The sequence below is a fragment of the Sinocyclocheilus rhinocerous genome, unplaced genomic scaffold (genome assembly GCF_001515625.1).
Source record: "Sinocyclocheilus rhinocerous isolate Xijiao unplaced genomic scaffold, SAMN03320098_v1.1 scaffold2541, whole genome shotgun sequence".
In the NCBI taxonomy this organism is placed as follows: Eukaryota; Metazoa; Chordata; class Actinopteri; order Cypriniformes; family Cyprinidae; genus Sinocyclocheilus; species Sinocyclocheilus rhinocerous.
In genome coordinates, this window is record NW_015631094.1 from 94,398 (window position 1) to 118,964 (window position 24,567).

The 24,567-nt window shown below is 37.6% G+C and overlaps 1 protein-coding gene and 1 pseudogene across 1 annotated transcript; both read left to right on the top strand.

Annotated features, from left to right (window-relative positions):
* The first annotated feature begins 1,775 nt into the window (after positions 1 to 1,775).
* Positions 1,776 to 12,824, top strand: LOC107741586 (lactase-phlorizin hydrolase-like). The gene is made up of 17 exons (XM_016554336.1): positions 1,776 to 2,358; positions 3,054 to 3,115; positions 3,206 to 3,289; positions 3,458 to 3,557; positions 3,652 to 3,736; positions 3,819 to 4,509; positions 4,587 to 5,232; positions 7,021 to 8,577; positions 9,258 to 9,526; positions 9,633 to 9,923; positions 10,023 to 10,221; positions 10,342 to 10,544; positions 10,869 to 10,975; positions 11,059 to 11,190; positions 11,286 to 11,509; positions 11,610 to 11,846; positions 12,811 to 12,824. The coding sequence occupies exons 1-17, from the start codon at positions 1,776 to 1,778 to the stop codon at positions 12,822 to 12,824; spliced, it is 5,484 nt and encodes a 1,827-aa protein (XP_016409822.1).
* Positions 12,825 to 21,726: 8,902 nt separating this feature from the next.
* The window catches only part of LOC107741587 (lactase-phlorizin hydrolase-like), an 11,316-nt pseudogene continuing 8,475 nt past the window's right edge, over positions 21,727 to 24,567 (top strand).

Below are 24,567 nucleotides of genomic sequence, written 5' to 3' on the forward strand. Positions count from 1 at the left end.
TTTGTTTCATTTTATTATTATCAAAATAAATAACCATTCCTCCTGCACTTGAGTCCTCGCTTCATCTCCCCGCACGCACCGTGACAAGCATATGTTAAGTACAGTATTTCATATTGTGAAAATATAACCTCTGTAGTCCTGACACTCGAAACAAAAATAGTCATGTAACTTACTCGTCAACAGCCTTTTATGTTTTTAAACTACTTTCCAAATCTTTTTTCCTTTATATTCAGTTGCATTCAGTCACAGCCACATGGATGCATCTTTTCAAACTTTCAAATTTGAAAGTCTTCATCATTTCCACATCGGTACTACAATCACATGCACTTTGCTTGTTTACTCGACACATAAATGTGATATGTATGTTGTGTGGATTACTTGTGGATTAGTGATTGTTTTTATCACTCTCATTCTCACGGCACCCATTCACTGCAGAAGATCCACTGGTGAGCAAGTGACGCAATGCTAAATTTCTCTTAATCTGTTCGAATGAAGAAACAAAACTCATCTGTGCCTTGGCTTGATGGTGAATAAATTTTCAGCAAGTTTTAATTTCTGTATGAACTATAGTTTTGAAGGTATGTGCTATGTTTGTTGTGTGCATATGTGTTAGATGGACATCTTTGACTGCTGTGCCATGTCTTGCTGTTTTTTCCAATGTCACACACCACAGGCATTGTCCTTTCAGTATGATGTGTCAAGTTAAATGTTCTGTTAGTTTTTTTTTTTTTTTAATGGAATACCACAGATAAAATGTATCTACTGCCTGACAGTTATCACTGAAATAGGTGTCTTGGGAAGTCACACTTGTCTCTAAGACAGCAAACAAGAATCTGACGGCAGGTCACTGTTATTTATCAATCAAATTTATAGGCACTGTCTATGCTCATTTTAAATGTTTGGGGTTTGCTGACGCTGAGTTTGCAAATGTGTGTTTAAAGTTTCTGAGTAGGAATTTTGGAGAAAGTGACTGGTCTTTGTCAGTGCTGGGTAGATTGCTTACAAATTGTAGTCCATTACTGATTACAGAAAATACATTCCCTTCTTTGATATCAACATGAAATGCAATAAACACCAGGGTTTCCCAAACTGGGGTTAATTTAAGAACTGCAAAGGGTTTGTAAGTAGATAAATAGCTAATAATTAGTGCTGTCTATATAACGTATAAATTTAATTAATTAGTTATGGGGAAAAAATAAGGTGTTAAAATCATTAATGCATTTAACGCACCTGTAGCCTATAATGCATTTAAATGCCCCCTTGTCAAAAATACTCCTGAGAGTTTTTGTATTGTATTTATATCATATGATATAGTTAGACAATATCACATGAGCAATTAGTGCTGTTTTTGAATAGCATGCGTGCAAATGTGATTCTGATTTTATGCAACAGTTTACAAGTTACAAATTAAGGTTGTCTGTTTTTGCCCAGTTCAACAGATTATGTCAAAATTATTGTATTTTTTTAATACAGTCAAGAAGGTCAAGACCTCTGTAGGGGCAAAAGGCCCACTTTATCATTTAAAGGGAAATGCATTTTATGCTTTCATGCTAGTTTAATTTCTTATCAGAGAGCCATGTGTGACTCGCTAGCCATAGGTTCCTGGCAACTGGTCAATATGATACTTATGAAACTTAACAACTGCCATAAATTGTATCACTAGTTAGATAAAAGTTAAACTGCAGGATTGTGACGCTAATATGTATGCCTCCCCCTTAGATTAGCAGTAGTACTTATAAAGAGCTTTGAACACTCTTCCCCTTTGTAGAACAGTCATGATGAAGGTCCTAGAGGGATTTCTTTCTCTAGGTTTGTTGGCTGTTTTTTTGAGCTCCAGTAATGCAGAGCAACAGGACTTCATGTTACTTGCTGGCCCTCTGAAAACCAGCCAGACTTCACCATCAGATGAAGATAATGTGTTTAACTGTGGAGGTCCACTGCCTCAACAATCCAGAGCCTACTTCCTGTACCTTCAGAGCAGAGGGGTGACCCACTTTAAAGTTCCCCTGTCCTGGTCTCTCATCCTTCCCTCAGGTGATCCCAACCAGCCGCATGAAGACACTGTGAAGTGCTACAAGACGCTCGTGCAGCAGCTGACTGAATCGGGCATCAAACCTCTGCTGGTTCTCCATCGTTCTGCTGTACCAGAACTCTTCAGAGCCAGATTTGGAGGCTGGGAGAATCCATTACTGGTGCAGATGTTTGAGCAGTATGCAGGATTTGTGTTCAGTGCATTTAGAGATCTTGTGGACACAATCATCACATTCAGTCACCTGCATGAGCTACATGAAGTGCAACTTCAAAATGCTGTCCAGTCTCATGCAAATGTTTACAATGTCTATCATCAAATGTTCAAAGGTAAGGCATGAGTTTATTAATTAATTTATTATCATACATTATCATATGTTTCATGAATAAAATGCTAAATTGTTTCATGGTTTAAATGTAGCTGAAAAAAGGCTAAACAGCTCATTTTATGGCCCACTGAGACAACTTACCGCATGTAATGTGAAAACAGGCCCATGTTCGTGGACAAATGTTAAAGGGGTGGTTCACTGGTTTTTTTCTAGGCTTGATTGTGTTTATGGGGTGCAGTCTAACATGTGTTAATGCTTCGTTTTTTTAAAAACCCATTATTTTTCACATAATTTACTTTTACGTAACCTGGAGACGTTTTCTCTTCCTCTTCTCTAAAGCAGCGCAGCATGGCCTCGCCCCCTTTGCTGCCTTTTCCCGAGGGCGGGGTTTATCTGGGTTTGTGATGTCACGAACCCGGGAAGTAACTTGTTGTAGTCCCTACCAGCCGTTTTTGTAGGCATTAAACTGCCAGAATTTTAAAAGACGATATCTCCGTTTGCATTGAACTTTCAGCTTCGTAACTTTGCAGATATTGCTTATGCTCAAACAGCAAAATTACACACTAACTAACGTTAAAAAAGTGAAATCGCAATGAACCACCCCTTTAAAACAACAACAACAAAAAGTTTACTTTTATATAGTTCATTATAATAATACAGTGAATGAGTGTTTCTCTCTCTCTCTCTCTCTCTCAGCACTTCATCTGTCTGTTGGGATCAGAGCCAGTGAAATTAACTCCATAACTCCAAAAATCATGGTAAGTGTTCAAGACAGATCATCATATATTATGCTGGTCAATAGTCAATATTATGTTATTTATAACATACGTCTCTTGTCTCATCTTCAGGCACATGTGGATTTCATATCTCTCCATATGCAGTGCAACTGCAAATTGGAGACACCTCTTACAGAGGAATTGAGGAAGTTACACGTAATGATTTGTTGTGGCTCTTGAAATATTATATAATCATCTGTACAATAGTGAATAGTCATCAGATTTCACAGCTGGTCACTTAACTCAGCTGGTTTTTAATATTCATTGGTTGATGTGACAGAACATTTTAGGACACTGGAATGACACTTGACGCTCTTGTTTCAGATTGGCAGTGGTCAAAAACCCATCCTAATGTATCAGCTGACAGTCGAAGACTGTGATGGATATGAAAATAATTTCCAGCCACTTCACACAATTCTTGGAGGTAAATGTTAGCATATTTCTTTAAGTGATGGGTCCAAAGTCTAAGATGCTATTTATGGAATTAAAATACCAGATGCTAACCTATTATTTGCCAGTTTTACAGAAGAAAGATCTTCACATCATGGGTTGTGACATCACACACCTTTTTGAGAAGCTAGATCAGAAAGATACACTCAAAAGGTAAAGCTGAAACCAATAAGGTACAAATATCAGTAAATAATAGTTATGTAATAGTCAGCATAACAAGTATGTTCTCATTTAGTTTGCAGATGGAAAATACTAAGACAGTCTCACATCAGAAATCAGCTTCTGCATTCTCATACCAAAAGGTCTGGGAGAAATTCAGAAGTCAAACTGAAGCTGAGCGTGATCAGTTCTTGAGTGGCTTGTTCCCAGTTCATTTTGACTGGTCCGTCTCCAGTGAGAGTTTCAAAGTGGAGGGTGGATGGACTGAACACGGGAAGGGCGAGACAATATGGGACCGATTTAGCCATGAGGGTCATGTCTTTGAAAACCAGACCACTGATTTGGCCTGTGATAGTTATCACAAGGTGGACTACGATGTGTATCTGCTTAGGGGCATGATGGCACCTAATTATCAGTTCTCAATTTCCTGGGCTCGCATTTTCTCCACCGGACACAAAGAAAGTTTGATTGAAAAAGGTGTTGCTTATTATGACAAGATGATTGATACACTCCTACAATCCGGCATCGAGCCCACTGTTACCCTGCATCACTGGGACCTTCCCCAAGCTCTGCAGGACTCAGGCGGCTGGGAAAATGACTCTATTGTGGAAGCTTTTAAAGAATTTTCTGATTTCTGCTTCTCACATTATGGAGACAGAGTCAAAACATGGATCACCTTCGGCAGCCCGTGGGTAGTGAGCAACTTGGGGTACGGAACAGGGGAACATCCCCCAAGAGTGAAAGACCCAATAATCGCATCTTACAAGGTGTGTCTGTCAATCTGAGGAAGTACCATATATTTTTATGAATTTAGAAAGTGACAATTCTTTGTTTGTTTTTGCAGGTGACGCACAATATTCTAAAATCTCATGCTGAAGCCTGGCATATTTATAATGATAATTACAGAAATCTGCAAGGTGGAAAAGTGGGCATTGCTCTTAACTCTGATTGGGCAGAGCCGAGGAATCCCTCAAGTGATCAGGATGTAGCAGCAGCTGAGCGTTATCTAAACTTCATGCTTGGCTGGTTTGCTCGTCCCATATTTGTAGATGGAGACTATTCAACCGTGTTAAAGGAACAAATTGAGAAAAAGAAAGATTTATGTGGTAAAGAGCTGGCAAGACTCCCTGTTTTTACTGAGGCTGAGAAACAAAGAATTCAAGGCACAGCTGATTTCTTTGGACTTAACCACCACACTTCCCGACTGATTAGTGAGAGCTTGAATAGTTGTGATGCTGGACCGAATAATGTCGGGGACTTCCAGACTCATATTGACCCCACATGGCCCCCCACAGCTTCTGACCAGATCCAGTCTGTTCCGTGGGGTCTTCGAAGATTATTGAACTACATCTCTTTAGAGTACACGTCCATCACAAAGGTGCCCATCTACATCACAGGAAATGGAATGCCAACTGAATACAGTGGTGATGTGTTCAATGACACTGAGCGTGTCGACTATCTCAAAGCCTACATTAATGAGGCAATGAAAGGTAAACATCTTAAGAAAACTAGTTCATGTTTAAAATAGGGCTGTCAGTCGATTACAATTTTTAATGTAATTAATTACATGATGTTTCGATTAATTAATCGAATTAATCGCAGAATAAATTTGACTGTGAAAATACCCACAAAAGATTATTTAAAAGATATTTTTGTGTTAAATGAGAAAGTATCAAGTAGACATTACAAATGGTAGCTTTAGAAATATTTTATTTGATTCAACAACAAAAAAATTATTACACATAATCATTTAGGCTACAACGGCCTAACATAAACTATGGAACATGAAAGAAGATAATTTGAGAAACATCTCAGTATTGTTTGTTCATACAATGGAAATCATTGTTAACCAAAACAGCTTTGTTATCAACAGTCTTCAAAATACCAAAGTCCCTTGAAGGGTATTCTATAGTCTTTGAAAATACCTTCTTTTATGTTCCACACAAGAAAGGTTTGAAACGACATGAGGGATTAATAATAATTAAATGATACTCTAAATAAGAAACTAAAACTACCAACAGGTGGCGATAAATGTAATTCATTAGATTCGTTCAAACAGCTGACTCATTCAGGAATGATGTAAATGGCTCTCTTTATGAATTGGCCTTTGAATCATTAGGTGCGTTCGACTTGAACCACAGCTACAGATGGCTGTCAACGAGAGAAGCCACTTGCAGTAAAAAAGCTTTTACTGTTCTAAAAACACAGATTTGTGGCCATTATTGGAATTGAAAAGGTTAGAATAAACCCGAAACACGTGATCGTTGTCATGCAGTGAATCTCATGGAATCAACAGTCACATGGCATCGGCTCCGTCTCAAGTCAGACAAAATTTAGAACCGGCATGCATTAGCTTCAAGTCAGAATTTGATCGATCTTCGCAGCGCCGCGTTAAGTCGAACGCACCTTTTGATTCACACGATTCGTTCAAAATGCGGATTCATTCAGAAACTTAACACCGCTGTGTTGCTCGAAGACGCACAACAATTCTGCTATGGCTTTAAAGGTAATATATTCTTTGCAAAATTGAGCAAAAACACATAATATTGTGTTTAAAATATAACACAATATCAACTTCTTATTTACTGAACTGTTGTATAAAATCAAATTTAAACTCGTGATATTCGGGACAAAATTAGCACTCGTGTAATAGCCTATTGCTCTCCCTTGGTAATTAATTAAGTTAACACGTTAAACTGACAGCCCTAGTTTAAAACCTTTTAAATGTTTAAAGAGATAACAAGTCAGTCAGGGAGTTGGTAACCTAAACCTAAGATCTTGGAGATTCTAACATTTTTATATTTGAATTATTCATTATATAGTATTCATTATTTCCAGGCCAAAAACCCTATTTGCCAAACCTTAAAGGGATAGTTAACCCAAAAATGAAAATTCTGTCATTAATTACTCACACTCATGTCGTTCCAAACCTGTAAGACCTTCGTTCATCTTCATTATCGTAGCTTTGTAAAATTAAGGTTGAACCCCTGATGTCACATGGACTATTTTACCAATGTCCTTGCTACGTTTCTGGACCTGGGAACATTTCAGTTGTGTTGCTGTCTATGGAGGGTCTGAGAGCTCTCGGATTTAATCAAAAATATCTTAATTTGTGTTCCGAAGATGAACGAAGGTCTGACGGGTTCAAGAGGTTTGTAATGACATGAGGGTGAATAATTAATGACAGAATTTTTGGTTGAAATATCCCATTAAAATCAGACTATATAATAAAAGGTTGCTATCTAAAGTTTACTAACTACATCTCTCTGTCAAAACAGCTGTGCTTTTGGATGAAATTGACGTCCAGAGGTTTACAGTCCAGTCTCTAATGGATGGATTTGAGGGTCCTCAAGGCTACAGTCAACGATTTGGATTGCACTATGTTTACTTTGAAGGTGCTGACAGACCGAGAACCCCCAAAGCATCAGCATATTACTACTCAAAGGTGATTGAGAGAAATGGATTTGCTGAGACTGCGGCAAAGGCTAAAATGGAAACTTATGAAAATAAAATTGAGATCACAAGACTCCCTAGTCTGCCACCGTCTGAAATTCCTTCAAAATCCAAGGTTGTTTGGGAAAAGTTTTCCCCTCAGACCAAGTTTGAGAGACAGCTTTATCACTACGGAACATTTCCAGAGGGATTCCATTGGGGTGTCTCGTCTTCAGCATATCAGGTAGAAGGTGGCTGGAATGCAGATGGAAAAGGGCCAAGTGTTTGGGACACTTTCACTCAAAAACCTGGTAATATCCCAAACAATGACAATGGTGATGTTGCATGTGACAGTTATAATAAAATAGATGAGGATCTACACATGTTGAGAGCCCTGAAAGTTAAAACTTACAGATTCTCCTTGTCATGGCCTCGAATTTTCCCCAATGGCTATAAATCTTCTCTTAACCAGAAGGGAGTGGACTATTACAACAGGCTCATAGATGGTCTCATAGCAAACAATATCACACCCATGGTGACTCTCTACCACTGGGACCTGCCACAGGTTTTGCAGAACATCAATGGTTGGGACAACCCTGAAATGATTAACATATTCAATGAATATTGTGACTTTTGCTATGCAACATTTGGAGACAGGGTGAAGTTTTGGATCACATTTAATGAACCTCAGACAATTGCATGGTCGGGATATGGACTGGGCCAGATTCCACCTAATGTGAATCAACCCGGAGATGCTCCATACAGGGTTGCACACAACCTCCTGAAAGCTCATGCACAAGTATATCACACTTATGATGAGAAATACAGGGCATCTCAAGGAGGTCTGGTATCTATTAGTCTGAACGCTGAATGGGCAGAACCCCTAGACATCAATGTTCCTCGAGAGGTGGTGGCTGCTGATCGAACCCTTCAGTTCCAGCTAGGCTGGTTTGCACACCCGATTTTTAAAAATGGCGACTACCCTGATGCCATGAAGTGGCAGGTTGGGAACAAGAGTGAACTTCAAGGCTTGACAGAATCCAGGTTGCCTTCTTTTACTGATGAAGACAAAGCCTTTATCCAAGGAACAGCTGATGTATTCTGCATGAATACATACACTACCAAAGTCGTGCGTCATGTGACCAGCAGACTTGATATTGAGTCTTATGAAACTGATCAGGATGCTGAAAAGGACAATGCAGATGGCTCTATAAATACAGCTGTTAATGAGCAGAAGGCTGTTGCTTGGGGACTCAGGAGACTTCTTAACTGGTTAAAGGAAGAGTATGGAGACCCTGAGATTTATATTACGGAAAATGGTGTGGCAACAGGCATTGACATAACAGTTGATGACACTGATCGAATATTCTTCCTGAACACCTATATTGATGAGGCTCTTAAGGGTATGCTAACACTGTTTCTAATCACCAACTGTTTGAACTGTGCATTTTTAAAGGGATGGTTCATCCAAAAATGAAAATTCTGGAATTAATTATCAATCCCCTAAGACTTGTTCATCCTCTGAACGTAATTGAAAATATTTTAAATGGAATCCGAGAGGTTTCTGTCCCTCTATTGACAGCCTAAGCAACTTTCACTTCGAAGGCCCAGAAAGGTAGTTAAAGACATCATGGATGTAGTCCATGTTACTCCAGTGGTTCAACTGTAATTTTCTGAAGCGTCGAGAATCTTCAGTTGTGTTCCGAGGATGAGCGAAAATCTCAGGGGATCGGAAGAACATGAGGGTGATCAATTAATGACAGAATTTTCATTTCTGGGTGAACCATCCCTTTAAGCATAAAAGCTGCTTATAAATATTTACATTCAGAAATCATAAATCAATACATTTTAAATATTATTATGGTAAATGAGACTTCTGAAACCCAGTCCTGTGTAGTTTTCATGGTTTTGAATACAACAAACATTGCTTTACATAAACATCTAAGGTTCTACATTTTTGAATTTTTTTCTGCATAAAACACAAATTGTACAAGATTATTAGTGAATGAGACCCAGTGTTTTTAATAGTGTTACACTGTAAATTGTTGAACTTGACAGACATTTACATGTATTCTCTTTTTAGCGCACAATCTGGATGGAGTACGTGTCAAGGGTTACATTGCTTCCTCTCTAATGGACTCCTTCGAGTGGCTGAAAGGCTACACTGTTGGTTATGGACTTCACTATGTGAACTTTAAACTTTCAAGTCGGCCAAGAAGTCCAAAGCGCTCTGCTCACCTCTACTTTGACATAATGAAAAATAATGGCTTTCCACTGACAGAGGATGTAGAAATGTTATATGGACATTTCCCAGAGGGATTTATGTGGAGCACAGCAAGCGCTTCATATCAGGTACAATCTATTTTAACAAATGAAACTGAATTTTGTCTATCCTATTTGCTCTGAGTGTCTTCAAATGAGGACATTTGTTTCATTTGTTTATGCTCAAACACCACAGATAGAGGGCGCCTGGAGAGCCGATGGAAAAGGTCTCAGCATTTGGGACAAATTTGCTCACACTCCAGAAAAGATATCGCAGGATGACAACGGTGACATTGCCTGTGACAGCTACAACAAGATCACTGAGGATATCAATAGTCTCAAAACACTGAGGGTCAGACACTACCGGTTTTCTGTTTCATGGCCCAGAATCATGCCAGATGGAACAAACAAGAAAATTAATGAAGCTGGACTCAACTACTATCATAGACTAGTAGATGCTCTTTTGGAAGCCAATATCACACCCCAGGTAATATATTTTGAATGAATTTGCATGCAAAAATTGCACTTGTAGCCTAAAAGAATTTGATTCATTTATGACAGTCTATTAATAATTTTGAATTGGCAGGTGACTTTATACCACTGGGATCTCCCACAACCACTTCAGGATGTTGGTGGCTGGGAGAATGAAACCATTGTCGAGAGGTTCAGAGACTACGCTGATGTTGTATTTAACAGTCTGGGAGACAAAGTGAAGTTCTGGATCACTATAAATGAACCCTACATTGTTGCACTGCATGGGTATGGCCATGGAATTTTTGCACCAGGTATACGATTTGTATAGAAAATGATATTTTTGCTTTTTATAAATATGATTTCGCTTATCAGTTTCAATGTTAACAGTTAATGATGCATCGTACAATTCTTGATGTTCTATTTCTGTCCAGGTATAAATGCTAATCCCGGCACTGCACCATATATTGCGGGACACAACCTTCTCAAGGCTCATGCTGAGGCCTGGCATGTGTATAATGACAAGTATCGTGCAAAACAAGGTGGCATTATTGGCATCACAATAAACTCTGACTGGGCTGAACCAAGAAACCCATACAAACAGGAAGACGTGGACGCTGCCATGCGTGTAGTTCAGGTACAGTTTTGTAGTTCAACCATTTTCAGCATCCATGACAGTGTTGTTATCTCTAACTAAAACTAAAATTAAAAATACTAAACATTTAAGTTAATTTAAATAAATTAACATTTTTGACCAGGCAGTTTTTTTTAATTACACACAAATGAGTCAACAAAATTACTAAAACTTTAAATAAAATTTAAATGTATGTAAAATATAAAAATAAAAACTAATTCAAAATATTAATCAATACTAAGATAGTACAGCAATAATACTGAAATAACAATACATGTGTGCATGAATAAATAATACACCACTACTCTTTTTTATCTCTCGAAACAGTTCATGATGGGTTGGTTTGCTCATCCTGTGTTCAATGGAGATTACAGCGATTTAATGAAGAACATAATTCGAGAGAGAAGTTTAGCGGCTGGCCGACCACAATCAAGGTAATAAAGATATTAACTTTTTTTCTGAGTTTTGTATTCAAATGCTTATAAATGTTTTTACATTTGCATTTAACATCTAACAGGCTTCCAGAATTTACCCCTGCAGAAGTAGCGAGGATTAAGGGAACTCATGATTATTTCGGATTCAACCACTACACCACTGTCTTAGCCTTTTACGTTGACTTTCAGAACCAAGAGCATTATGATGCAGACAGGTAGCCTTTTAGATTTAATCAACATCGTCACACTGTTTCAGGTCCAATTTGTTTAAAACATGCATTCATATTCATCATGCTGTCATCTATTTTAGGGGTGCAGCAGTTATTAGTGATCGTACATGGCTGGAATCTGGATCCGACTGGTTGAAAGTTAATCCCATGGGATTCCGAAAAATTCTGAAATTCATTAAGGATGAATATGGAAACCCTCCTGTTTTCGTTACAGAGAATGGAGTATCAGAACGAGGGCCAGTAAATCTGAATGACACCCTCCGAATCCACTACTATGAAAACTATATCAATCAGGCCCTGAAAGGTAAAAAGTAATTTTTAAAATGCTTTTTTCATGCATCAATTTTAAACTATTGGTAAAAATTCATTTGTGCTAATTGAATAATATGTCTTTTTATTCTTAGCGTATTTGCTGGATGGTGTGGACATGCGCGGCTATGCTGCCTGGTCACTAATGGACAATCTGGAATGGACGATGGGTTATGATGAAAGATTTGGTCTTTTCTATGTAAATCGATCAGATCCTTCTTTACCACGCATTCCTAAGAAATCTGTCTGGCACTATGCTACAATAACCAACTGCAATGGCTTCATAAGCCCAGGAGAAATTCCACATGAATGTCAGATCCATGAACCTGAAGGTTTTGTCACATGTATACGAAATTCATTTTAATATGTCAGTCTTTTTAAATGCATAGAGTGGTTTGTTCTGTTTTGTGTGTTTTAATGCTTTGCATATGAATTATCTCTGTACATGCTGATTTTAAACAATAAGTCAAACAAATAAAGTAATTGTTTTAAAGTTGTTTTATTGTAATGCAGAGTCAATGGAGTTGGGATCCATTTACAACTTTATTAACAGAGTTACTTGTTGGGCAAACAGGAAGAGTTCAAACACTGGTGTCAGGGATATCCAAAGCAAAATAGTAGCATAATCACAAGACTGGCAATGGGTCAGGAATTATAACTAACAATATAAGTTATTCTTCCTTTACATTATAAAAATATTTCACAGTAAAAAAAGACTGCTTGATAAATAGGAATGAACTATCAATCCAAGGACAGAAGGCATGAAGTAGATTGTATACAACAGGTTTATTGGCAAAGTTTTGATTATGTTGATCATTTATTGGTCCTATAAATTTATATGATACAGGCTAATATATTTAGAAATAGACATTATACTTATTGTTTAACAGAATGTTACAACAAATTGTTACTTTAAGTTATGAGAGATAAAACTGTTTTAAAAATGTAGCTAAAATGTTGTAACATGCTGTCACGAATCCGGTCTATAAACTTCCGTTCACTCACCACCAGAGGTCATGCGCTCTTCACATGGACTCTCACACTACACAGACTGTTACACATCACCCTGGACTACATTTCCCATGCTCCATTGCATCATATGTCTCTTTATGGTCTTGCCCTTTTTAGGGTTAACAACAATAATTTGCTGAGAGTTATTACCCTGATCTACCCTATGATGTCAATGCATTGTGACCCCTGTGTGGTTTTATTAAAGCCTTACAAACACGCACAAACAAGATAACAGGTACAATAAAAAAGAAAAAGAAGAGATATTTGATATCTTTGCTTATTCAGATAATGCAGCATAAATGCAGATTTATATAATCAATACAGTTTCTCTCGAGGCAAAGTTCACTGAAAACTGATTTTCACTATAAGATTGTTTTGACTGGTTAAATTTACCAACATTATGTTATTTAGTCCACAGAGTGAGTGTGTTTGGAGATCTGGAGAGATTTTGGAGAGTCTGCAAATAATGTATTACCTTCATTTTCTTGTTTTATAATACTGAAAAAGGATAATAATCCGGTTTTGTCATTATGCTCATTGTGGGTGTCACGGTGCTCTACTGTAAGGAGCATGGAGATGAAGGAACGAGGAGACGAGAAGTGGAATTCAAACATATAGATTTTAATAACATCCAGGGAACAAGGAAGACACACGTAGCAAGGGTAGACATATACAATTCCGGACAAGGGAAATTCAGAAACACGGGGTTTAAGTACAGGGGAACTAATGGGACACACCTGGGAACAAATGAACTAAATGACAGGAACATCTGGAAACACATTCAATAATCAGGACAGGAACAGGAAGGGCAAAAGGAAACCTAGGAAGCAAAACACACACAAAACACGGAACAGAGTCTGACATTACTCCCCCTCGTCCCGCGCCGTAACAATTCCACCAGGGAGTGGGGGTGGGCGCCCTGGAGGCTGGTGCAGGACTGGGACACGGGGAATACCTCCAGGGCAGATCAGGCAGTCCAGGGTGCCATGGCGGCACAGGGAGCTCAGGGGCCATGGCGGAGCAGGGAGCTCGGGGCGCCATGGTGGAGCAGGCAGTTCAGGGCGCCATGGTGGAGCAGGCAGACTAGGAAGCTATGGCGGAGCAGGCAGACTAGGAAGCCATTGCGGAGCAGGCAGTTCAGGAGGCCATGGTGGAGTAGGGAACTCAGGAGGCCATGGCCGGACGGCCTCCGTGGCCTTGGCCTCGCCACTCAGCCCGGCCACTATGGACGAACCCATACCATTTATCATATGGTTTCTAGGGTGGTCTAAATGGCTGCTAGAGCATGACTAAACAGTTTCCACCATGATAATTAAAGACTACTTATCAGTCTGAGTCAAAAAAGGCCATCCACTTGTCTCTATGTTCTGATCCACAGATATACCTCAAATTTTTTCCCAATGGAAGTCAATGGACTGGTTGCTAAGGTGCTGTAACTAGGATATGGCTAAAGGTTTAAATGTCACCATGTATTGGCTGCTTGCTAAGTTGAGTCAAATGAGCCCACCCCCAAGTCTCTACGATATTCTGATGCGGACATGAGTCTACGGGATTTTTCACCCACTGTACGAACATCAAAAGCCAAATCGCTTATAAAAGTCATAGTACACCTCTCCTCAATAAGCCACACGGTTTGTTTTGCAAGCACCGCTAGTATAGTATTCTAAGTATGGAAGATAACAATAGTGATGCTTTGCACGCACTACTAATGACTAGATATGTACATTTTCTAAACAAAATGTGAGTGGTGCTTGCTGTGTCAAAGGACAGCGCTGGGCAGTTACTAGTGTCTTTTTATAATGTTTTAACAATTTGTTAGGATTGTAACATGTTTGAACACTTAGCTATTCACTATTAGCATGTAGCTACTCAGTGCTAGCATGTTTAGCATGTTGGAAGTCCTGTTTGCTAGCATAAGTCAAAAGAGCCAACTCCCAAGACTATATGATATTCTGATGCAGAGATGTAAATCTTGCTAAACAGTTACTAGGATACTCTGTTTGGTTGTTAGGGAGTTGATTGGCATCTGCCAATGATGATACTCTAAAGGCTGATTGCTAGTATGAATGATATAAACCAACCCCCATGGCATGTGTTGCTAGAGTGCTGTAAATGGTTGCCAGGGAGTGGCTTGATAGCTTCACAGTGATCCTGAGATCCTGATTGGTTGGCTGAGTAAAATGAGCCCACCCCATGACATTGTGATGCAGTTATGTTCAATGCAAAAGTCCCATGAAAGTTACCATAGTAGAAAAAATGTGTGTTCAGTTCCTGTTTCATGGGCAGTCCCTTCACCATAGTATGTCTATGGGGCAACTTTGGGGGGCTCTTGCACCCCAGGGGTGCAGTCTGTTGACTCTAAGAGCTTTGCTCTAACATTCCTATGAACTTGTACTGGCTGGGCGTGTACACATGGCAAATAAATTCAAATTCAAACAAGTCTTACAGTACTACCTGTTGTCAACTAGGTGGCAATTTAACACCACTGTCTCACTTCACACAAACCTTGTTCATTATCTAAGAATTACTTTTGGAGAGAAATGGCATATTTTCATTGTTACTGCCGTATATTATTATATGCTCTTGAAAATAAGAAATAATTACCAAACTTAGTTCCTAATAGCTTCATAGAAACAGTAATACTAATAAATTCACATACAGTCTGGAATTTTTGTATTTAAAACATATGTATATATATATATATATATATATATATATACTTACTCTTCAATAACCTGTAACTACTCAGAATAACCAATTATGTTTTTAAAATACTAATATTTAGTTGCATTCAGTCACAACCACATGGATGCATCTTTTCAAACTTACAATTACATGCACTTTGCTTGTTTACTCAACACATAAATTACAAACCCAATTCCAAAAAAGTTGGGACACTGTACAAATTGTGAGTAAAAAAGGAATGGAATAATTTACAAATCTCATAAACTTATATTTTATTCACAATAGAATATAGATAACATATCAAATGTTGAAAGTGAGACATTTTGAAATGTCATGCCAAATATTGGCTCATTTTGGATTTCATGAGAGCTACACATTCCAAAAAAGTTGGGACAGGTAGCAATAAGAGGCCGGAAAAGTTAAATGTACATAATGTACATATCTGGAGGACCAATTTGCAACTTATTAGGTCAATTGGCAACATGATTGGGTATAAAAAGAGTAAAAAGAGCTGGCAGTGTCTCTCAGAAGTCAAGATGGGCAGAGGATCACCAATTCCCCCAATGCTGCGGCGAAAAATAGTGGAGCAATATCAGAAAGGAGTTTCTCAGAGAAAAATTGCAAAGAGTTTGAAGTTATCATCATCTACAGTGCATAATATCATCCAAAGATTCAGAGAATCTGGAACAATCTCTGTGCGTAAGGGTCAAGGCCAGAAAACCATACTGGATGCCCGTGATCTTCGGGCCCTTAGACGGCACTGCATCACATACAGGAATGCTACTGTAATGGAAATCACAACATGGGCTCAGGAATACTTCCAGAAAACACTGTCGGTGAACACAATCCACCGTGCCATTCGCCGTTGCCGGCTAAAACTCTATAGGTCAAAAAAGAAGCCATATCTAAACATGATCCAGAAGCGCAGGCGTTTTCTCTGGGCCAAGGCTCATTTAAAATGGACTGTGGCAAAGTGGAAAACTGTTCTGTGGTCAGACGAATCAAAATTTGAAGTTCTTTTTGGAAAACTGGGACGCCATGTCATCCGGACTAAAGAGGACAAGGACAACCCAAGTTGTTATCAGCGCTCAGTTCAGAAGCCTGCATCTCTGATGGTATGGGGTTGCATGAGTGCGTGTGGCATGGGCAGCTTACACATCTGGAAAGGCACCATCAATGCTGAAAGGTATATCCAAGTTCTAGAACAACATATGCTCCCATCCAGACGTCGTCTCTTTCAGGGAAGACCTTGCATTTTCCAACATGACAATGCCAGACCACATACTGCATCAATTACAACATCATGGCTGCGTAGAAGAAGGATCCGGGTACTGAAATGGCCAGCCTGCAGTCCAGATCTTTCACCCATAGAAAACATTTGGCGCATCATAAAGAGGAAGATGCGACAAAGAAGACCTAAGACAGTTGAGCAACTAGAAGCCTGTATTAGACAAGAATGGGACAACATTCCTATTCCTAAACTTGAGCAACTTGTCTCCTCAGTCCCCAGACGTTTGCAGACTGTTATAAAAAGAAGAGGGGATGCCACACAGTGGTAAACATGGCCTTGTCCCAACTTTTTTGAGATGTGTTGATGCCATGAAATTTAAAATCAACTTATTTTTCCCTTAAAATGATACATTTTCTCAGTTTAAACATTTGATATGTCATCTATGTTGTATTCTGAATAAAATATTGAAATTTGAAACTTCCACATCATTGCATTCTGTTTTTATTCACAATTTGTACAGTGTCCCAACTTTTTTGGAATCGGGTTTGTATATATATATAGTCACATGAATAACGCATGATGTGTAAAAGTCACATGACTACTAAGTTATCCATATATAATATTTGCCCGAGCAGATGGTAGGCTGCTGTATTCCTCGTGTTACAGAAGTGCCTTTGTTGGTTCTTTTAATTTGTTCAGTGGTTTCAATAAAACTTTTTTGTTAGAACATTTTATAACATGGATGTTTTTGAAAATGAACTTATGTAGACATTAGATTAGATAATACAATAATTTATGGTTGGCCAGTAACACATGACAGCTGTAAAATATTTTTATATAAATATAAAACATATAAGACAAAATCTTGCACAATGTAGTACATGAGCACCCGCAAAACTAGAAACTCACAGGTAACAGTGTAAGTATGGCGCAAATGGCCATAATAAATGTTAAGTTATGATGAGCATTAGACAGTACAGTGTTTGACAATGAGCTAACAGTAAGCTTAAATATACTGCTGGGAAGAACCAGATCTTCACCGTTTAAAATGACACGGTAACTCAAGCGTAGTATTCGATTAAGGCTGTGCATTTTTTGCTTGTTGCTGTAAAAGTGTTTGTTCATATTAGCTTCCTAAAATATTTAACCATTAATAAATATTTTACATTCCATAGGCAGAATAAGACCACACCACACATTCTCTTTCTCCATTTCACTCACACACACATACACATTAACAAATACTTACAGAAAAAAGCATTCAGAAGAAGGGACACAGTTAGCTAAATCGCCCAAGGTGAAAAATGGTTTAAAAAACAGCACTCATCCTGAGAGAAAAAAACAAAAAAAAACAGAAATCAATAGCCACAGATGGTCTTACATCAGAATCAAATATCCCACTTCTTAAGATTCTGTCTCAACATTTCTCTCTCAACCCTTAAAATGCCCTAAGCTACAGAGCTGAGACAGAGGACGGGACACACACACACACACACACACACACAAACACACTTTCTCTAAAGCTACTTTAGCAAAAAATAGTTGGAATGCTAGACAAACGCAGAACTACTAGTTTCACTAGTTTGTTGAATAACTTATGTTTTAATAAAAGAGGCCAATGGTCAGCAGTAGATTCAGAACACAACATGCTCTTTTAAAATATTAAAATATTGAACAAGATATAACATATTGAATAGAAAATGATGTATGGAAAAGCTCAATCGACCTTGCTTGATTCTGATTGGTTGAGGCAGCAGGAAGGGCTGAGCAAGCTTTCAGTCTCATGATATGCTAGTATCATATATTTCATTTAATGTCTAATTAATGCATTGAACACAGCAGGCACAAACCAAGGGATGCCACACAGTGGTAAACATGGCCTTGTCCCAACTTTTTTGAGATGTGTTGATGCCATGAAATTTAAAATCAACTTATTTTTCCCTTAAAATGATACATTTTCTCAGTTTAAACATTTGATATGTCATCTATGTTGTATTCTGAATAAAATATTGAAATTTGAAACTTCCACATCATTGCATTCTGTTTTTATTCACAATTTGTACAGTGTCCCAACTTTTTTGGAATCGGGTTTGTAGATATGTTTGTGTGGATTATTGTGATGTTTTTTTTATCAGCAGTTTGAACTCTCATTTTGACGGCACCCATTCACTGCAGAACAAGTGATGTAAGGCTAAATGTCTCCAAATCTGTTCCAATAAGAAACAAATTCTTCTACGCCTCAGCAAATTTTCATTTCTGTGTGAACTATACCTTTTAAGGCCTGTGCTATTTTTTTGTTGTTGTGCATATGTGTTAGATTGACATCTTTGACTGCTGTGCCACATCTTGCTGTTTTTTCCAATGCCACACACCACAAGCATTGTCCTTTCAATTATTTATTTATTTATGTATTTATTTTTAATGGAATACCACACATAACATGTCCTGTGTTATCACTGAAATAGGTGTCTTGAGAAATCACTCTTGTCTCTTTGACAGCTCTATAAACAGCAAACAAGGTTCTGACAGAGGGTCACTGTTATTTAGCCAATTAAATTTACAGGCAGTGTCTGTCTGCTTGTTTTAAATGTTTGGGTTTTGCTGACGCTGAGTTTTTGAGTAGGAATTTTGGAAAAAGTGACTGGAAAGTGAAAGTGACTGTCAGAGCTGGGTAGATTACTTACAAATTGTAGTCAATTACTTATTACAGATTACATTATAAAAAAAATGTAGTTAGTGACAATCTAGGTTACACATATTAGGTAAGGGTTTGTAGATATGTTTGTGTGGATTATTGTGATGTTTTTTTTATCAGCAGTTTGAACTCTCATTTTGACGGCACCCATTCACTGCAGTATGTAAGGCTAAATGTCTCAATCTGTTCCAATAAGAAACAAATTCTTCTACGCCTCAGCAAATTTTCATTTCTGTGTGAACTATACCTTTTAAGGCCTGTGCTATTTTTTTGTTGTTGTGCATATGTGTTAGATTGACATCTTTGACTGCTGTGCCACATCTTGCTGTTTTTTCCAATGCCACACACCACAAGCATTGTCCTTTCAATTATTTATTTATTTTTTAATGGAATACCACACATAACATGTCCTATGTTATCACTGAAATAGGTGTCTTGAGAAATCACTCTTGTCTCTTTGACAGCTCTATAAACAGCAAACAAGGTTCTGACAGAGGGTCACTGTTATTTAGCCAATTAAATTTACAGGCAGTGTCTGTCTGCTTGTTTTAAATGTTTGGGTTTTGCTAACGCTGAGTTTGAGTAGGAATTTTGGAAAAAGTGACTGGAAAGTGAAAGTGACTGTCAGAGCTGGGTAGATTACTTACAAATTGTAGTCAATTACTTATTACAGATTACATTATAAAAAAAATGTAGTTAGTGACAATCTAGGTTACACATATTAGGTAATGTATTCTGACTACTTTTTTTAGATTACTTTTTACCTAACTTTTTTAAACTTATTAAATTTACCATATTGATATAAAAAGCAAAGAGAAATAAAATACATTCCATTTGTTGATATCAACATGGAAAAAAAAACAACATTAAAGGGATAGTTCACCCAAAAATAATTTCTTTATTTCTTTATTTCTTCTGTGGAACATTGTTCAAAAATGTCTTCTTTTATTTGGTGTGAAGAAAGTCATACATGTTTGAAATAACATAGTCAATGATGATAGAACTGCAGCTTCTGGGGGAAAAAAAAGGCCATTGGCAATCATGGCCATTGTACGCTAAAAGTTTACGTGTAATCAATTATGTTGAATGAAATAAAATATATCTTCCTTAAGCTACTGTTTGTTATTTCTTTATTTCTTTATTTCTTCTGTGGAACATTGTTCAAAAATGTCTTCTTTTATTTGGTGTGAAGAAAGTCATGTTTGAAATAACATAGTCAATGATGATAGAACTGCAGCTTCTGGGGGGAAAAAAAGGCCATTGGCAATCATGGCCATTGTACGCTAAAAGTTTATGTGTAATCAATTATGTTGAATGAAATAAAATATATCTTCCTTAAGCTACTGTTTGTCGTGCATATGACTTTTGTCATTTAACACAATAATGACTTTACCTTTTGGGCATAATTTCTCTGCCAAATTTGATCTGTGATTAATTTCCAATTGATTAGATGAATTAATCGCCACTTTGTGTAATTAATTAGATTACCAATTTTAATAGCTTGACAGCCCTAAATTATAATAATATTTCACAATATTGCTTCTTTTTTACTGTATTATCAAATAAATGCAGCCTTGGTGAGCACAAGAGACTTCTTTCAAAAACATTAAAAAAAAATTACTGACCCTAACAACTGAACAATATGTATTGTTTCACTTTATTTTGATGGTCCCTTTAACAGATTCTGTTGATTATAAGTAACGTTGCACCTACAATACAGTATATATACTCTCAGTAGAGTGTTAGTACAGTATAAGTAGATTGGTTGGGTTAGGGTTAGAATAAGTTGACATGTACTTGCAAAGTTACTTATAGTCAGTAGATTATCTGTTGGGAGACTATCACTATAAAGAGTTAACAGATATTAATCAGACAGCCTATTAATACTTTACTGAGAGTTTGTTGACACGTAAGTGCAAAGTTACTTATTGTCAACAGAATGTTCAAAAGGGACCATCAAAATAAAGTGTTATCATGTATTGTGTACACATGTTGTACACATGAGAATCACTGGTGTTTGCCTGACATCTAAGTGTGTGTGTGTGTCTTGTGTGTGTTTTAACTGAACACAAGCAAGATTATCAGTGAATAACAGCAGGGTGCAAAATAAAGCCTGCAAATAATAATAAAAATATTAAATATACAAAGCCACAGCTATATTTCCTTTATCGGGAATTAAAATTAGTTCAAATTAAAACGTTTTTAATATGATGAATGGAATATCAGTTAAACAGATTATGTCAAAATGATAACATTTATAGGATTTTTTGTTGTTGTTGAATACAGTCAAGAAGGTCAAGATCTCTGAAGGTGCAACAGGCCAATATCATCATTTAAAGGGAAATTTAAAATTAAATTAAAGGGAATGCTTTTTCAGTAAAATTTTTGTCAAAGAGCCATGTGTGGATCACGAGCCATAGTTTCACAACCACTGGTCCATATGATAAAATTAACGACTGCCATAAACTGTATCACTAGTTAGATTAAAGTTAAACTGCAGGATTGTGACACTGATATGTATGCCTCCCCCTTAGATCAGCAGTAATACTTATAAAGAGCTTTGAACACTCTTCCCCTTTGTAGAACAGTCATGATGAAGGTCCTAGAGGGATTTCTTTCTCTAGGTTTGTTGGCTGTTTTTTTGAGCTCCAGTAATGCAGAGCAACAGGACTTCATGTTACTTGCTGGCCCTCTGAAAACCAGCCAGACTTCACCATCAGATGAAGATAATGTGTTTAACTGTGGAGGTCCACTGCCTCAACAATCCAGAGCCTACTTCCTGTACCTTCAGAGCAGAGGGGTGACCCACTTTAAAGTTCCCCTGTCCTGGTCTCTCATCCTTCCCTCAGGTGATCCCAACCAGCCGCATGAAGACACTGTGAAGTGCTACAAGACGCTCGTGCAGCAGCTGACTGAATCGGGCATCAAACCTCTGCTGGTTCTCCATCGTTCTGCTGTACCAGAACTCTTCAGAGCCAGATTTGGAGGCTGGGAGAATCCATTACTGGTGCAGATGTTTGAGCAGTATGCAGGATTTGTGTTCAGTGCATTTAGAGATCTTGTGGACACAATCATCACATTCAGTCACCTGCATGAGCTACATGAAGTGCAACTTCAAAATGCTGTTCAGTCTCATGCAAATGTTTACAATGTCTATCATCAAATGTTCAAAGGTAAGGCATGAGTTTATTCATTAATTTATTAAATTAATGTCAAGGGAAAACTCTCAGTAACTTAGTAGGTTTTGAGTCAAAAGTCCAATTTATATATCTTGACAAAACTATGAAAGCCTGAAAAGTTTCTTGAGGCAAGTTTATTCAAATAAATCTTATGTCTCCAGTCAGGTTGTCACATGCATTTTGAATGTAATGTCAATGCAAATTATTATGACTTCTGTTTGAACCTAATAATGGTTCGATATTTTTGTATGACACTTGTAAATAAAAAGTCCATGACCTAAGACACATAGGAAACATTGGCCAGGGTCGTGACAACACCTTTTACATAAGTTTCATAAATAACATGAAAATTGTTTTATGGTTCAAATGTAGTTGAAATAAGACTAATTAGCTCATTTCATAGCCCACTGTGTAATGTAAAAAAAAAAAAAAAAAAACTTTAAAAATAAACTTTAGTAGTATTCATTGGAATAAAATTGTGACAACTAGCCCCTCTTTTTTATTTATTTTTTGGTGTCGTTCAGACTGATTTTTTTTTCTCTCAGCGCTTCGTTTGTCTCTTGGGATAAGAGTCAGTGATATTAACTCCATTTATCAAATGGGGCCAAAAATCATGGTAAGTGTTCAAGACAGATCATCATATATAATACTGGTGAATAGTTAATGTTATGTAATTTATCACATACTTCTCTTATCTCGTCTTCAGGCATATGTGGATTTCATCTCTCTGCATCTGCAGTACAACTGCAAATTGGAGACACTTCTAACGGAGGAATTGAAGAAGTTGCAGGTAATGATTTATTGTGGCTCTTGAAGTAATATATAATCATCTTTACAGCAGAACAGCCCATTGAATAATCATCAGATTTCATAAGACTTAACTCACTGCATTTTAATATTCTAGACTACTTAAATGGTTGATGTGACAGAACATTTCAGGACACTGGAATGACACTTGACGCTCTTGTTTCAGATTGGCAGTGGTCAAAAGCCCATCCTAATGTATCAGCTGACAGTCGAAGACTGTGATGGATATGAAGATCATTTCGAACCACTTCATGCAATTTTTGGAGGTAAAAGTTGTCATATTTCTTTAAGTGATGTGTCAAATGTCTAAGATGCTGTTAATGGAATTAAAATACCAGATACTAACCTATTATTTGCCAGTTTTACAGAAGAAAGATCTTCACATCATGGGCTGTGACATCACACACCTTTTTGAGAAGCTAGATCAGAAAGATACACTCAAAAGGTAAAGCTGAGACCAATAAGGTACAAATATCAGTATATAATAGCTATACAAAAGTCATCATAACAACTATGTTCTCATTTAGTTTGCAGATAAAAAATACTAAGACAGTCTCACATCAGAAATCAGCTTCTGCATTCTCATACCAAAAGGTCTGGGAGAAATTCAGAAGTGGATAAGGAGACTTGAGATTCACCTTTACTACTTCCACCTCTAATTCGGAACCATTCAATTAGAGGATAACATTAATCAACTCGATTAAAAGAAAATCACAAGTGGGGAGATCACAGCGGATAGTTTTTCTTATCCAGCCCTAGCCAAAAACAGGCACAGAGTGCCGCGTTGTGCCAGCTTACCCGGTTGGAGAGCTCAAGGAAATCCTCCACATACCTCTCCAAAGACCGGTCACCCTGACGAAGGTCCCACAGGCGCTCCTCAGCCCAGTTAATGTTGCCCGATTCAGTCATCTTGTTTAGGTCTTGCTTTCTGTCACGATGTGGGTTGGCTGATGCACACAGCAACAGGGTAATCCAAAAGGCGAGTCTTTAATTACCAATCCAAGAGTGTAATACAGAATAACAGAGGAGATAAGCACCACAACGTAACTTCAAAGCAAGACAAAGGAACTGAGGAAAACACAGGGTATATAAACACATGGAACGTTATTAGGAAAAACTGAAACAGGTGGAGAACTCAATCAAAACAGGTGAACAGAATAAACGATGATTAACTAAATGAGAACAGGAACTGAACCAAATAGGGGCAAACAGGAACAAAACAGAGACAAACACGTGACAGATATAAGCCAAGAAGAGACTGGTTTTCCTTTGGTAAAGTAAGGAAACTTTGCTTCCTTTGCTCCTGTAAACAAACCCGCGAGACTAGCATATCTCACAGGCGCGTGCATACGTCCTACGTCATCCGCCGGAACGGCTTGCGCGTATGACAGTCAGCGGAAGTGAGATAAAAATGTTTATAACATTTTAAATATGGATATTTTTCT